The sequence below is a fragment of the Macrobrachium rosenbergii genome, chromosome 28 (genome assembly GCF_040412425.1).
Source record: "Macrobrachium rosenbergii isolate ZJJX-2024 chromosome 28, ASM4041242v1, whole genome shotgun sequence".
NCBI classification, from domain to species: domain Eukaryota; kingdom Metazoa; phylum Arthropoda; class Malacostraca; order Decapoda; family Palaemonidae; genus Macrobrachium; species Macrobrachium rosenbergii.
The window spans coordinates 21,290,395-21,303,424 of record NC_089768.1 but is presented as its reverse complement, the minus strand read 5'-3'; the positions used below and the strand labels follow the sequence as shown (position 1 = coordinate 21,303,424).

Genomic DNA, 13,030 nt, shown 5'->3' with positions numbered 1-13,030 from the left:
ATGTCACCTCGGTTAAATGATGGGATAAATGTATCCACAACAATAATATCTCGACACGCATTTCATTATTAAATCATGGCGACATTTCCTTCACTTCCAATATTCATTCATTTTTTATAAAAAAAAAAAAACTGTTCATTCTCTTAATCATAGGATTTGCTTTATTTACACAACTGCAATGAAAAACCTTGCCTCGGATACTACACAAATACTTTACAAGCTATTGTAAATTTAAGCGGGCTAAACGCTCTTATATCTCGAAAGATTGTTTTCATTATGCACGTTGGGCTTTAAAAGGTTGTTTTACAACTGAATGGGCCACAGTCTCAATCTACTTTTAATGTTCTGAACTGTTACAGCCACTGATGATTAATGTTCAAGATATGACTTCATCTTTGTCTTTATTTTTACTTTAATTTTTTTTACCCAACTAAATCTATTTAGAAAAATTATAAAATCCTATAGTGTACGGTTTTTTAATTAATTTTTTTTTTGCTGTCCTCCAATGCATTTCCTTATATTTCCCTATTTCATCTCAAAAGATTTGCCTTTTATTTTGTTAATGAATAATCATACTTTTGACCTAACTTCATCTCTCTCTAGAGCCTGATCTGTCATTTCACTTGGGGTAAAGTTCATTTTATTTTTCTTTGGCTCTTTCTAGGAATAAAGTCACAGACGCACCTGTCCTGTATACCACACTTGTAGAACAGGTGCAATTCTGAACATCTGGTTACACTGCATAAACTTAACTATTTAAACACTTACGGCGAATGTGATTTTCCATCTCAATCTCTTATTCTGTAGCCTTGACATTAGATGTAACTGTAGAATTTTGCCGTTTTTTTTATAAAGGCCTTTTAACAAACTTCAGTTTTGCATTCTGTCTGGCAAACTTATGCACAACGTAAGCTAAACAATATTCCGCGATTTTAGAAATTATTTTTGCCACACTCGTTTCAAAAGTTCAGCTGTAATTTAGCTTCACCTTTGCATCTGTGCGTTGCAACTTGAAAGGACGTTTTATCTAATAAAATTTGTACAAAGTTTCCGTAATTGAGAAGTGAGGCAGGGTTTTTTGCTATCGTGTTGAAACTCCTAACACGTCTGTTAAAGTATTGCCATCATGAGTCACTGACATCACTGTACGGTGACTGGTACATGCTAACATTAGCAGGTGAATGGAGATCTGGCATCGCTGTCATTGTTATCACTGCTGCTGTCATATCAAAACAATCGAGTGTTGGTGACGTTCTTGGCCTCAACAGGATGCAGTGATACATTCGTGATCATTTAAAATTGTTTTAATAATCATGGTCATGTCACATCAGACAGTGCTGGGCATTTATCTCGTAGGCTTACTGTTGTCAGTAGGCCTACATTGCGTAGATGCGGGAGAGGCAACAGAACCCCCAAAACTCCCCGGCAACCCTGGGGTGCAGCCAGTTGCTGCCAAAGTGACAGGGAGGAGTACTGTCGTGAAAATATTCGAGGAACCAGACTGCAAAAATGACATTCAACGCATCTGCAAAGATGATATCCGCAATAACTTCGCGGTTCTCGAGTGCTTTCAGAATGAAAGGGTAAGTACTGATCTGTCTGTTGTAGGCATATGCTAGTCCTTGCCATTTTAGTTAAAGTAGGAAAATCTCTTACGTGCCACACTTCACGATGTTTTTTCCAGATAAATATTTTTTCCCCATTGTTGTGCAGAATGGTTGTGGTTTATTTAATTAGCCTGCTAATCACTTGTTTCCGTGGTATTCTTTTCCCCCTACCCTTAGGTTGACTGAGCAAACTACAATAGCCCAGGTCTGTGTTATCCAGTAAAAAATCAATAACATGTAACCCAAAACATTTTACAAATTATAGCAAAGTAGCCACATTTCAATAATATTTACATTTAATGTAAACTAACCTAACCTAACGTAACCAAGGGACCCAGCTAGGGCTCCAGGTCTAAATGTGACGGGGTGGCAAAAAAAAAAAAAAAAAAAAAAAAAAAACCTAGCATGACCTGCCTTTGAGGACTGTAAATCATAGACACATACAGTGGTCCTGTCTGCTTAAAAGAGCAAAAAGAACACAACACTGTATTCAAAGGAATACGAATTCTCATAATGGCAATTACATTTTAAATGTAATTTAGAGGTGTGCTCATTCTCATAATGGCAGTTGTATTTTAAATGTAATTTAGAATTATTCTAATTCTCATAACAGCAATTGAACTTTTAAGTGGAATTTAATTACATTTTAAATATAATTCAGAGCTGTAATAATTCTCACAATGGCAATTACATTTTAAATGTAATTTAGAACTGTAGCCTACTCATTCTCATAATGGCAATTATATTTTAAATATAAAATATGCTCTCACAGAGGATTAACCATATGAATATTATTAAACAGAATATTATTAAACAGACTGGAAAACTGATATTGTTAGTCTGGCTTTACTGTTGGAGGGCCACCTCATGGCTGTAATAGGCAATAAATCCTTTGTTAAACAAGAATCAACAAATAAATCTGATGTGAGATGCAGATAAGGCATCAAGAATGTGGCAAACAATATTGACATATATATATATATATGCTGAGGTTGTTTCTAATGCTTTTTCTTGAAGTGGTGATACATCTAGTAGTTTCATATCAGTGTTCTGGCTACATCACCATTTTATGCTATTCACATTTTTATTTTACTTTAACTGCGCCCTGCCTTGGTCTCTGTCATCCAATATGTATTGAATGGGAGCTGTTGCCTCATCTAGAGGAACTGTTTTTGTTTGGGCTGGACAAGGATCCTTGACATTCATCCCAATACATGGAAACTAATTGTTAATAAATGGGAGCAACATAAATTGATATTTACTAGGCTGAGTATATTGTAGTCAGATTATAATAACTGTGTCCAGTTATTATAATCTGATGGCATTAACTCCTGGTTCAAACACCCTTTCTGTGTTATCGGGCAAACACCCTTTCTGTGTTATCAGGAGATCGAAATATGCCACTACTTTTAAGAGCAGGCATTTTCCTAAGGATTTCTCTTTGTTTGTTTCAGATTATCTTGATATTTCATAATTTATCACCATTGATATTTGTATGCTGTATATGTTAAAGTATTTGACTTCCTTGTTACATTCTTGTCTCTCTTTCTCTTGCCATATAGTTGAGAGAGAGAGAGAGAGAGAGAGAGAGAGAGAACAGGAGCCATATTGAGGTAATCCTCACCCCACATGGGTAAAACCTTTCTTAAAATATTTCCTCTCCCCAGTCTGTTTAAAATAATATGCTATCCATTTTTACACCTGGCACCAAACCCCAGTCTGTTTAAAATAATATGCTATCCATTTTTACACCTGGCACCAAACCCCAGTCTGTTTAAAATAATATGCTATCCATTTTTACACCTGGCACAAAATTAAAATCCACATAGTTACCATTATTACTGTAAACACATTGTGTTTTGAATATAATGCGTTTAAATGCTATTACTCTGTACGATGATAATGTATACATTGTTATCATATAGGCTATATGCATAAGATGGTTGTACAGGAATAAAACAATTGAAGATGTTTAAGTGTGTTCTAATGTAATGTGAGGTAAAAATGACCTTTTTATCATTATTTCAACATCGCTAAATAATGAAGAATAACTGACAAAAACTTTCTGAATTACTGAGTAAAATTTGTTGAAGTTTCCCTTCATGGAATACAAAATTTTGTTGTTGTTATAATATTAGACAAAAGGTAAAATTAATAATACAGTAGTTCATAACCAGACATGGTTGCAGATTTTTATTCACCTTACTTTGGCATATTGTAACAGTATTATAACAACTGTGTTACAGTATGCCAATCATGTCTGGTTATTAATTTTACCTTTTGTTGAATGTCGTAGGTATGTTATGCCTGAGATCATCGCTTTTTCTGCAATGTTGAAAGCAAACTTACATTGTATTTTCCTTTGCTTTTCAGAGGGATATTCAAGAAATTGTCAGTGATAAATGCAGTCATGTAAGTGTTTTATTTAATTGGTTTGTATGACATTGTGTATATGCAGTAATGTGTCTACTTACATAGTTTACTAAATGATTGCAAGTGTGAATGTATTTAGTCAAGATTTAACATGCTTAAAATCTGGGTAGTGCAGTAGGTATGTTGATTACATAAAAGCTTACAGTTATGTTAAAATATGATGAAAAATAATAGTACTATTTTCTACATACACATGTCATGTAGAAGTTTGTATCTAAAAATAAAATTAGAATATATACAAGACTTTGTACCTCATGATACTTTTTGACAAACTTTTGGAGTTTTGATGGGGTTTGAATTTTTTGCATTACCTATATTATTAGAAATAAAATTATTAATAATGATAGTGTTTTAGAGAAAATTGTAAAAAAATACACTTTTGGCATTCAGTAAGATGATAGCAAAGAAAAAATAAAAATCTATTAATCTTGCAAATAAAATGTACTTAAAATCTGTTCATCTTTCTACCTGTTTTTTAGGAAATTATCAAAAGATATTTGTATGTAGTAAGATGATAGCAAATACTGAAACTGTAAATATAGTATCTTAAAACTATAATGTAGTAGTTAAAGACTGCTGAATTGCATGAAAAATTAATCATCACATTTGTGCACTTTTCACCACCTGATCTTTCTCCATTCTCCTCTAACATCAACATCAGCTGTAAATATACAAAGTCTTTTCACCAATGATAACAGTTTTACTACAATTTTGTGTTTCTCATTTTGCATGACTGCAGGCTTGACTCCTCTTACAACAACAGTACACCGTAAACAATTCTTTCTCTTTTGCATTTAGCATACACATTTCACTTGTTTAATGATGACTTGGTTTAATAATCCCTTAACTACTTTGGCTTTCATGGACTCTTCCAAACTTTGCATTATACCTTGCTACCTTCTTTGCTTTACCAGTTTTGTGACTCACCTCTTCTTTCATTCTGCCTTTATTTATGGCATTTAACATCATTACTTGTATGAGTCAGTAGCTTCCATTCTTTCATCATCTAAATTAATATTTACTCTGTTGTCTATGTTTACATTTACAGTACCCTCATAACCTAACTCTTGCTCACTTTCTCAACTTTCTCCTCTGACCACTTTCAGACTTACAATGGTTTGCAGTTTCTCTTTACTAAGACCAGTCAGCACTGTTTTACCTCTAAACAATGGCCACTCACACTCCATTCAAAATTCCTTCTTGTATCCCACTATTTTTATGGACATCCCATTCATTCCTTGAATTCTTGTAACACTCCATCCATAGAGATTGTGGATACTTTAGAAACTTTTGTCACCAACCCAATTTTACACCAAACCATCTACTCTGCTGCCTACCTGTTTTGTTTACCTACCTATTTTGTTTACAATATTTAAAATGTATGTTGCTCTTTATTACAGCTTCTATGGAACTATAAGGTGAACCTAACAAAAAGTGGTCGAATTGAAGAATTAGCAAAGAGTGTATGTGAAGGAGAACTGAATCAATTTCCTGATTGCAAAGAGCTGTCTACTCCAGGTCATACCATATCATGCCTCACTGAAGTTGTTGAACAATTGAGAGTAAGAATTTACAATTTTGTTCATATTGCTCTAATAGAAAGCCTAATTCTTGTTGCTTATTGGTATACTTTTGAATTGTAAAAGTATTGCACAATTGGTATTTTCATTAAATATTGTAACTAGTTTGCCATTCAGGTTTAATCATGCATTTCATTTATCCTCTTATTCTTTTTTTTATTTGAGGCCAGCAGATTTTTGTGCTGTTACAATTTATAAAAGCCATGAATGTAGAAAAAATTTCATCTCTACTGATTTCCCTGTTTACAGTAATTTACTTGTAGACTGTTAAAGTTTGTTCCTCTAATCAATATAGTTTTAACACAGCCCAGTCATTTAAATCCCTCCACTTATTTAGTGCCATTAGTTGTTTATGGCTTATTAAAGTGACATCAGTTGTAGCAAGATGTTATCTTCTGATGTTGTTGAACATGCAGTGTTCCTTTTTTATAATGTAATGTAATTTGTAAGGGCACTTGAATGTCCAAACAGGGGTGTGGATGAAATACATTACTCCTAAATTATATCATGAGGATTTTGGACATCCTACTGTTATAGATGCAGGTTGATAGATGGAAATGGGAAGCTCAGAATGATGATGATTTATTCCTTGCAAAAAGTACAGATGTGAGACTTATTTGCCTTACCCTTCCATCTCTATGAAAGTTAAGAATATTAACTCAGTGATGTGGTTAAACTAGCTAATATTAATTATAAATTGTTTCATTATAAACCCATCATTCACATATAGCACACATTCATGGCTTTTGAATGTCCCAGACCCCCTACTGTATTCATTTGTCAAGCATAGAAGAAGAATATTGTGTGTTGTAGAGCATGTCTCTACTGGATCCATAGGCCCACAGGAGTCAGTTACCTCACTTTTCAGTGTCTGAAGTATTCTCAGCAACTTTGTGGAATCCTCCAGACAATGGTTTTCGTAGCTGTATTGCCTAAATATTAAAACCATTTGAATAACTGAATTGTTCAGTTGTTTCCTGTACTTATTCATTTATTCACCCTCATAAGTATTCATTAGGTGTATGTAGATCATCTTCAGCAGTGACATGGTCTCACTGGCTGCTTTTTGCTAAGGGATTATTTGTAGCTATCCTTGTCTTTGTGAACAACATCCCTGTCCTTGCTCTAGTTAGTGGTATTTCAATTGTTTTTTGTTTATTTCATTGTAGTTTTGGTAATTTTAGTACTGGTGTAATTTAGAAGAAGTTACATAAGTTTATAAGGTAACTAGAGGTTCAGGGATTTTCTAAAGTTAGTTCTAGTTTGAGTTGTATGAATTATGTTCATCTCTTTACCTTATTTTCTGTATATATATTTACCTAGGTTTAGTGCCTTGTTTTATGTGCAAGGGCTAAGTCTGTGTTTTTCTTTACTCCTGCACATTTTTGTATGGTGTAAATGAGCTAACATTTTCCTTGTTTAGTTGTTAATGAGCTTTTGTCATTAACTTTTGGCAGTTATTAGCACTATGTTACGCTTGCTTGCTCTGCATAAGTAAATTGTATTTGGTATCTATTTTTCACATGTAATCTGAAGATGGTATTCGCAAGTTTTTATTGTATGCTATTTATGTAACTTTGCCTTTTGTGATTTTTCAGTTGTATATGACATCCTTTTCCGCATTCATTTACTGTACCTCTATTTTCCCATAAGTTGACGTTCTTCAGTTCTTGAGATATCAGAAGCAGCTTTTTGTTTTGGATACTTTGGTCACAGGGCTTCTCTTTCTGAGGTCTTTGACCTATTTTTATGAGATTTGGGTACTTCAGTGGAGCTTTAGAGGCCTTGCATGCATATTGAGAAGGTATCTCACAAGTTGTCAAAGCCTCTGAACTTTGATCTGTTGTTAGTTTTGAAGAGCATCACCAAGCCTCCTCGTGAATCTTTTTTCTGCAGGATTTCACATGAAAGAGTTTTTCATGGATTTTGTGTCCTAGATGGGTCAGTGAGCTTCATGCTTTGTATGTTTGTTTCCCAAGCCAAAGACAGACAAGGATCCTTGCCTGGTTGGAGATTTTTTTTTTTAACTGTCAAAGTTCAAGAGAGTCTATGGAATATGTAGTTTTAGACTGTTTCTCTCCATAGACTTCCAAGAAGCAGATTTCTAGAAATAAAATTGTGCAATAGTTCAGACATGTTATTCATAGATCTGAGAGCCTTGTGATGTATGGCGAGTCTGTATTGATTAATTGTCCATGAGAACAGAAGTTTTTCTTTATCTTCAGAACTCAAATCAAAATAATTTGAATGGCAGATACTTAGACACATGGAGGCAGTCATGGACACTTCCTAATTTTTATTTTAGGACTAGTTGTAGTTCTTGTCAGTCTTCTCTCATTTATGACAGCAATAGAATGTAGACACTGGGGTTATTTGTCAGTATTTCTTTTGCAAATGGTAAGATCTTATCTCTTATTGAGTCATAAGAAGATCTCAAGTGCCTAATTTTACAGTATCAGGGAGTCTTCTTACTTATAAGCACTAATTTCTCTCAGGGCCTGAGTTCCTCACTATTACTCTTTCCCAAGAGCTGTCTATGGATCCCACAAATTGCAGTCAGCAACTCTGGTTCATTAGGAAGCTCAGACCTTCCCTCTTAGACTGTAGTTTATGTTACATATGAGTGACTGGTTTATGATAAAACAGATCAACTTTTTTTTTTTTTAAGCAAAAGATTTTTTAAGCTAGCTCACTCTTATGTAAAAAGTGCCTCCTCCTAGCCACATTAATTTCTCAGAGCCTACAGTGCAAACTACATGAAAAGTGAGGCAGTTGGACTGAAATGGACCTGTGAATCCACATTGACAGGGTTATTACTGCTCTTTACCTCATTGACCAAAGGTTGTAGTTTCTGGAAAGATCATGAATATCGGCTATGTATCGTGTGAATAATTGTGTTTTAATCATCATTCTTAATCTAAGACTAAGAATATCCTCATCAACATAGCTATGGGACAAGTAAATGATGTTTCATATCATTGCAAATCTATATAACATTTCATTTTATTTTTGCTCTTTTGCCGCAATATCTTTTGTTTTACAGGATGATAGGTGTAGACAGTATCTGTTGCGTATGGCAGCCATAGTTTTTAGTGACTACCGATTGGTGGAAAATATGGTTAATGATTGTAAAGATGAGATTGACAATTTCAAATGTGGGAGAGTACAAAAGCTGCAGGATGCTAGCCCTCACTCACAAGGGTCAACTATTGAGTGCCTTACCAAGAATGCCAGGGAACTTGGCCGTGAATGTCATAAACAAATATTGAGGTAAGGACAGAACAATTATTAGTTGATCTCTTTTAGTGTTGATGATCTGACATTTTATCATTTTTGTGTTAAGAGAATGTGCTTTCTATAATACTTTTCTTGTAGCACACATTTTTTAACCCTTAAATGCCGAGCCTCTATTTACAAAAACGTCTCCCGTATGCCAGCGGTGTTCGGTGAGTTAGCGCCGAAGCGGAAAAAAAGTTTTTTTTCAAAAAATCACAGCACGCTTAGTTTTTAAGATTAAGAGTTCATTTTTGGCGCCTTTTTTTTGTCGTTGTCTGAAGTTTAGTATGCAACCATCAGAAATGAAAAAAAATATCATTATCATATATAAATATTGGAATATATGACAGCGAAAAAAAAAAAACTTATATAATTGTATACAAATCGCTGTAAGCACAATGGTTAAAGCTAATGAGTTAATTTTTTTAGTTGTATTGTACACTAAATTGCGATGATTTTGGTATATAACAAATTGTAAAACGATCAAAGCAACACAGAGAAAATATCACAAAATGATGCTTGAATTCGTAACGTAATGCGGACGTAAAAAATGTTTTTTTCAAAAATTCACCATAAATCGAAATATTGTGCTAGAGACTTCCCGTTTGTTGAAAAATGAAGCTAATTGATTGAATATTACTAGACTGTAAGTGTTTTAGCTTACAACTGCAGTTTTCAACCATTTGACCGAAAGTCGAATTTTTTCTATTTAGTGATTTAAGAAAATATTTCAAAACTGATGAAAGTCATGAGTTATTTTCTGTTGTATTGTACATGAAATTGCGCACATTTTCATATATAAAACTTTATGTAACGACTAATATAAAATGGTGCAAATATTACGACAACGAGACGAAAGAATTTCTGAGATGTTGCCGAGTTACGCGCAGAGCGTAAGGAAAATGTTTTTTTCAAAAATACACCATAAATCGAAATATTGTGCTAGAGACTTCCAATTTATTGCAAAATGAAGGTAAACGATTGAATATTACTAGAATGTAAGAGATTTAGCTTACAATTGCGTTTTTTTACCATTTCGGTCGAGTTAAAGTTGACCGAAGGTTGAAATTTTGGCAGTTATCGTGATTTATGAAAATATTTCAAAACTGATAAAAGCTACAACCATGAGCTATCTTCTGTTGTATTCTACATGAAATTGCGCACATTTTCATATATAAAAGTTTATGTAACGACTAATGTAAAACGATGCAAACATTACAACAACATGAAAGAATTTCTGAGATGTTCTGGCCAAGTTACTGCGGAAGAGGCGTAAGAAAAAGTTTTTTTTTTCAGAAATTCACCATAAATCGAAATATTGTGTAGAGACTTCCAGTTTGTTGCAAAATGAAGGTACATGATTGAATATTACTAGAATGTAAGAGTTTTAGCTTATAATTGCGTTTTTACCATTTCGGTCGAGCGAAGCTTGAAATTTTGGCAGTTATCGTGATTTATGTGAAAATATTTCAAAACTGATAAAAGCTACTACCATGAGTTATTTTCTGTTGTATTCTACATGAAATTGCGCACATTTCCATATAAAACTTTATGTAACGACTAATATAAAACAGTGCAAACATTACGACAACGTGATGAAAGAATTTCTGGCGCGGACGTAAGGAAAAAGTTTTTTCAAAAATTCACCATAAATCGAAATATTGTGCTAGAGACTTCCAATTGGTTGCAAAATGAAGGTAAATGATTGAATATTACTAGAATGTAAGAGTTTTAGCTTACAATTGCATTTTTGACCATTTGGTCGAGTCAAAGTTGACCGAAGGTTGAAATTTTGGCAGTTATCGTGATTTATATGAAAATATTTCAAAACTGATAAAGCTACAACCATGAGTTATTTTCTGTTGTATTGTACATGAAATTGAGCACATTTTCATATATAAAACTTTATGTAACGGCTAATATAGAATAGTGCAAAAATTACGACAAAATGACGAAAAAAGAATTTCTGAAATTTTTCGGCCGAGTTACCGTCTTGGGCGTAAGAAAAAGTTTTTTTCAAAATTCACCATAAATCGAAATATTGTGCTAGAGACTTCCAATTTGTTGCAAAATGAAGGTACATGATTGAATATTACTAGAATGTAAGAGTTTTAGCTTACAATTGCGTTTTTCGACCATTTCGGTTGAGTCAAAGTTGACCGAAGGTTGAAATTTTTTGTAGTCGACGTACGGTATGTCCATTTGGCACCCAACAGACAATTTTAGTCGACGTATGATACGTCCAGTAGGCGTTTAAGGGTTAATTGAGGGCATACAACACAGGCAACTAATGATCAGGCCCACAGGTAAGAAGGAAAAACAGGAAGATGGAAGACAGTGCCTTGCCCTGAAGGAAAGTAGGTCTCATCTGGTAAATCAAAGGAATTCCAGAACTTGGTGGTAGTAACAAAGCAAGTAGAATCTGTATGCCTCTGAAGGAAATGATTTGTAAAATTTTGCATTTCTTTTTTGTTGAAAAAGCACTTCTTTTCATGAAGGTCTTTCAGTCCTCCACTTGGTTTGGATCAAGAGATGCTTACTTGGCAGTGAAAATTGATTGATTGTGAGGAATGAGGAAAGGGGGTATGCCTCACTTGAAGCACAGTAGACATTACTAAAGGGTGTTTGCAGTGTCTCTTTTGCCCCAAGTTGTTTCTTTGTAGCCTTTCACTTGACCTCCGTTCCTCTTTTCCCACTTCATTTCCTCCATCTTGCTTTCCAGTTTCATGAACTATTACTGTTAGGTTTTATCTCACAGTTATTCCTTTAGGTCCTTGTACGGTACTTCATCTCATTCCTAACCCCTCTTTCCACTGTCTTAAGTTCTGATTGGCTGAAAATGCTCATGTTTTGCAGCGTAAAGTTCATAATTTATTCATAGTAGAGGACATGTGTAACAGAAGCTTTATGATTTCTACTAAGCCTATTCTTGCTCTTGCAAGCCTTGTAGGGAGAGTTGCATGAACGATAGGCAGTGGTAACTTGAATCTGTAAATTTGTCAGGAGTGAAAGGCAAGTCACATTCATTATAGTGTGTTGAGTCATCAGAAAGGGAAGTGGTGCATGTCAACTGTCCTTAATGGGTACTTGTCAAGGTCTGTAGCACAAAGCAAGGCATGGCTTTGACCCAAGGTACCTGTGGCACTTGCAGATGGTTTGTGCTTTCCATCAACTTGTGTATGTGCATTGGAGACATCACTATCTACTGGAAGTGACGTGAACCTTATATTACTTAATATTCATGCATGAAATACATCACTGTTGGCTAGGTACAAAGATTTCATTTCTGCAACTTGGCCCAGGGTCAATAGAGTCATGAGTATCTCTAAAACCTTTGATAACCTTGCTATGCTGGTAGAAAACCAGCTAAAAATCATAGCAGGACAAGAATGATCTAATTCTTCAGTGGCTTGGAGAAGCTAGTGTATTTTTCTTCTCTTACATACCAAGTGATAGCAAAAATGACATTTTTATAATAAAATTAACTTTTATATATACCTACAAAGTAATTACTTAGCTTATGATTATGCTCACATGGCATCCTAAATTCACAATTCGCGGTAGCGCGTCGGTTGCAAAGCAGGGGTGACAGGCCCCGCCCACTGCAACGGGTACGAGGGAGCAATGGAAGCCAGTGGAGTCATTCTATTTATTGCTGCAAAGTCCATGAACAAAAGAAACAGAGGGGAGGAAGGAGGGCTCTGATTCAGTAATTACTTGGTAAATATATATAAAACTTCATTTTATTATAAAAATGTCATTTTTATATAAGTACAGTAACTTACCAAGTAATTACTTAGCTGAATCCCATATTGCAAGGGGATGGGATGAATTGACTACAGTATTCTTAGGTATGGTAAAAACTTGAAGAGAAAAATAGGTGGCTAACACTGAAATAGTGCTTGTCACTTCCTTACCTGGTTAGAGCGCTACAGCAGATGAATGCCGCCTCTGGTTGTGCTCCGCCTCTACATCAGTGGGAGTCTTGCAATGGAGGATATGCCTGATCGCTGACAAGATGTAATGCCGGAAAAAGTTGCCCTTTCCCTAGGTGCAGTACCATAACAACAAACCAGAGAACACCTGTCACCAACCCTGACACAACAAAAAAACCACTACCCCCAGGCTCCCCAA

General features: G+C 34.7%; 2 protein-coding genes across 2 annotated transcripts in view; one reads left to right on the top strand and one right to left on the bottom strand.

The window, feature by feature from the left end:
* LOC136854117 (armadillo repeat-containing protein 8-like) overlaps positions 1-13,030 on the bottom strand; it is a 294,260-nt gene that overhangs the window by 114,712 nt on the left and 166,518 nt on the right. The window lies entirely within an intron of this gene.
* Positions 743-13,030, top strand: part of Glg1 (golgi glycoprotein 1) — a 35,992-nt gene continuing 23,704 nt past the window's right edge. The window contains exons 1-4 of the mRNA XM_067130298.1: positions 743-1,583; positions 3,981-4,019; positions 5,441-5,602; positions 8,664-8,890. Of these exons, the coding sequence (XP_066986399.1) occupies positions 1,314-1,583; positions 3,981-4,019; positions 5,441-5,602; positions 8,664-8,890 (698 nt within the window). The 5' untranslated portion in view covers positions 743-1,313. The remainder of the gene's footprint in view (positions 1,584-3,980; positions 4,020-5,440; positions 5,603-8,663; positions 8,891-13,030) is intronic.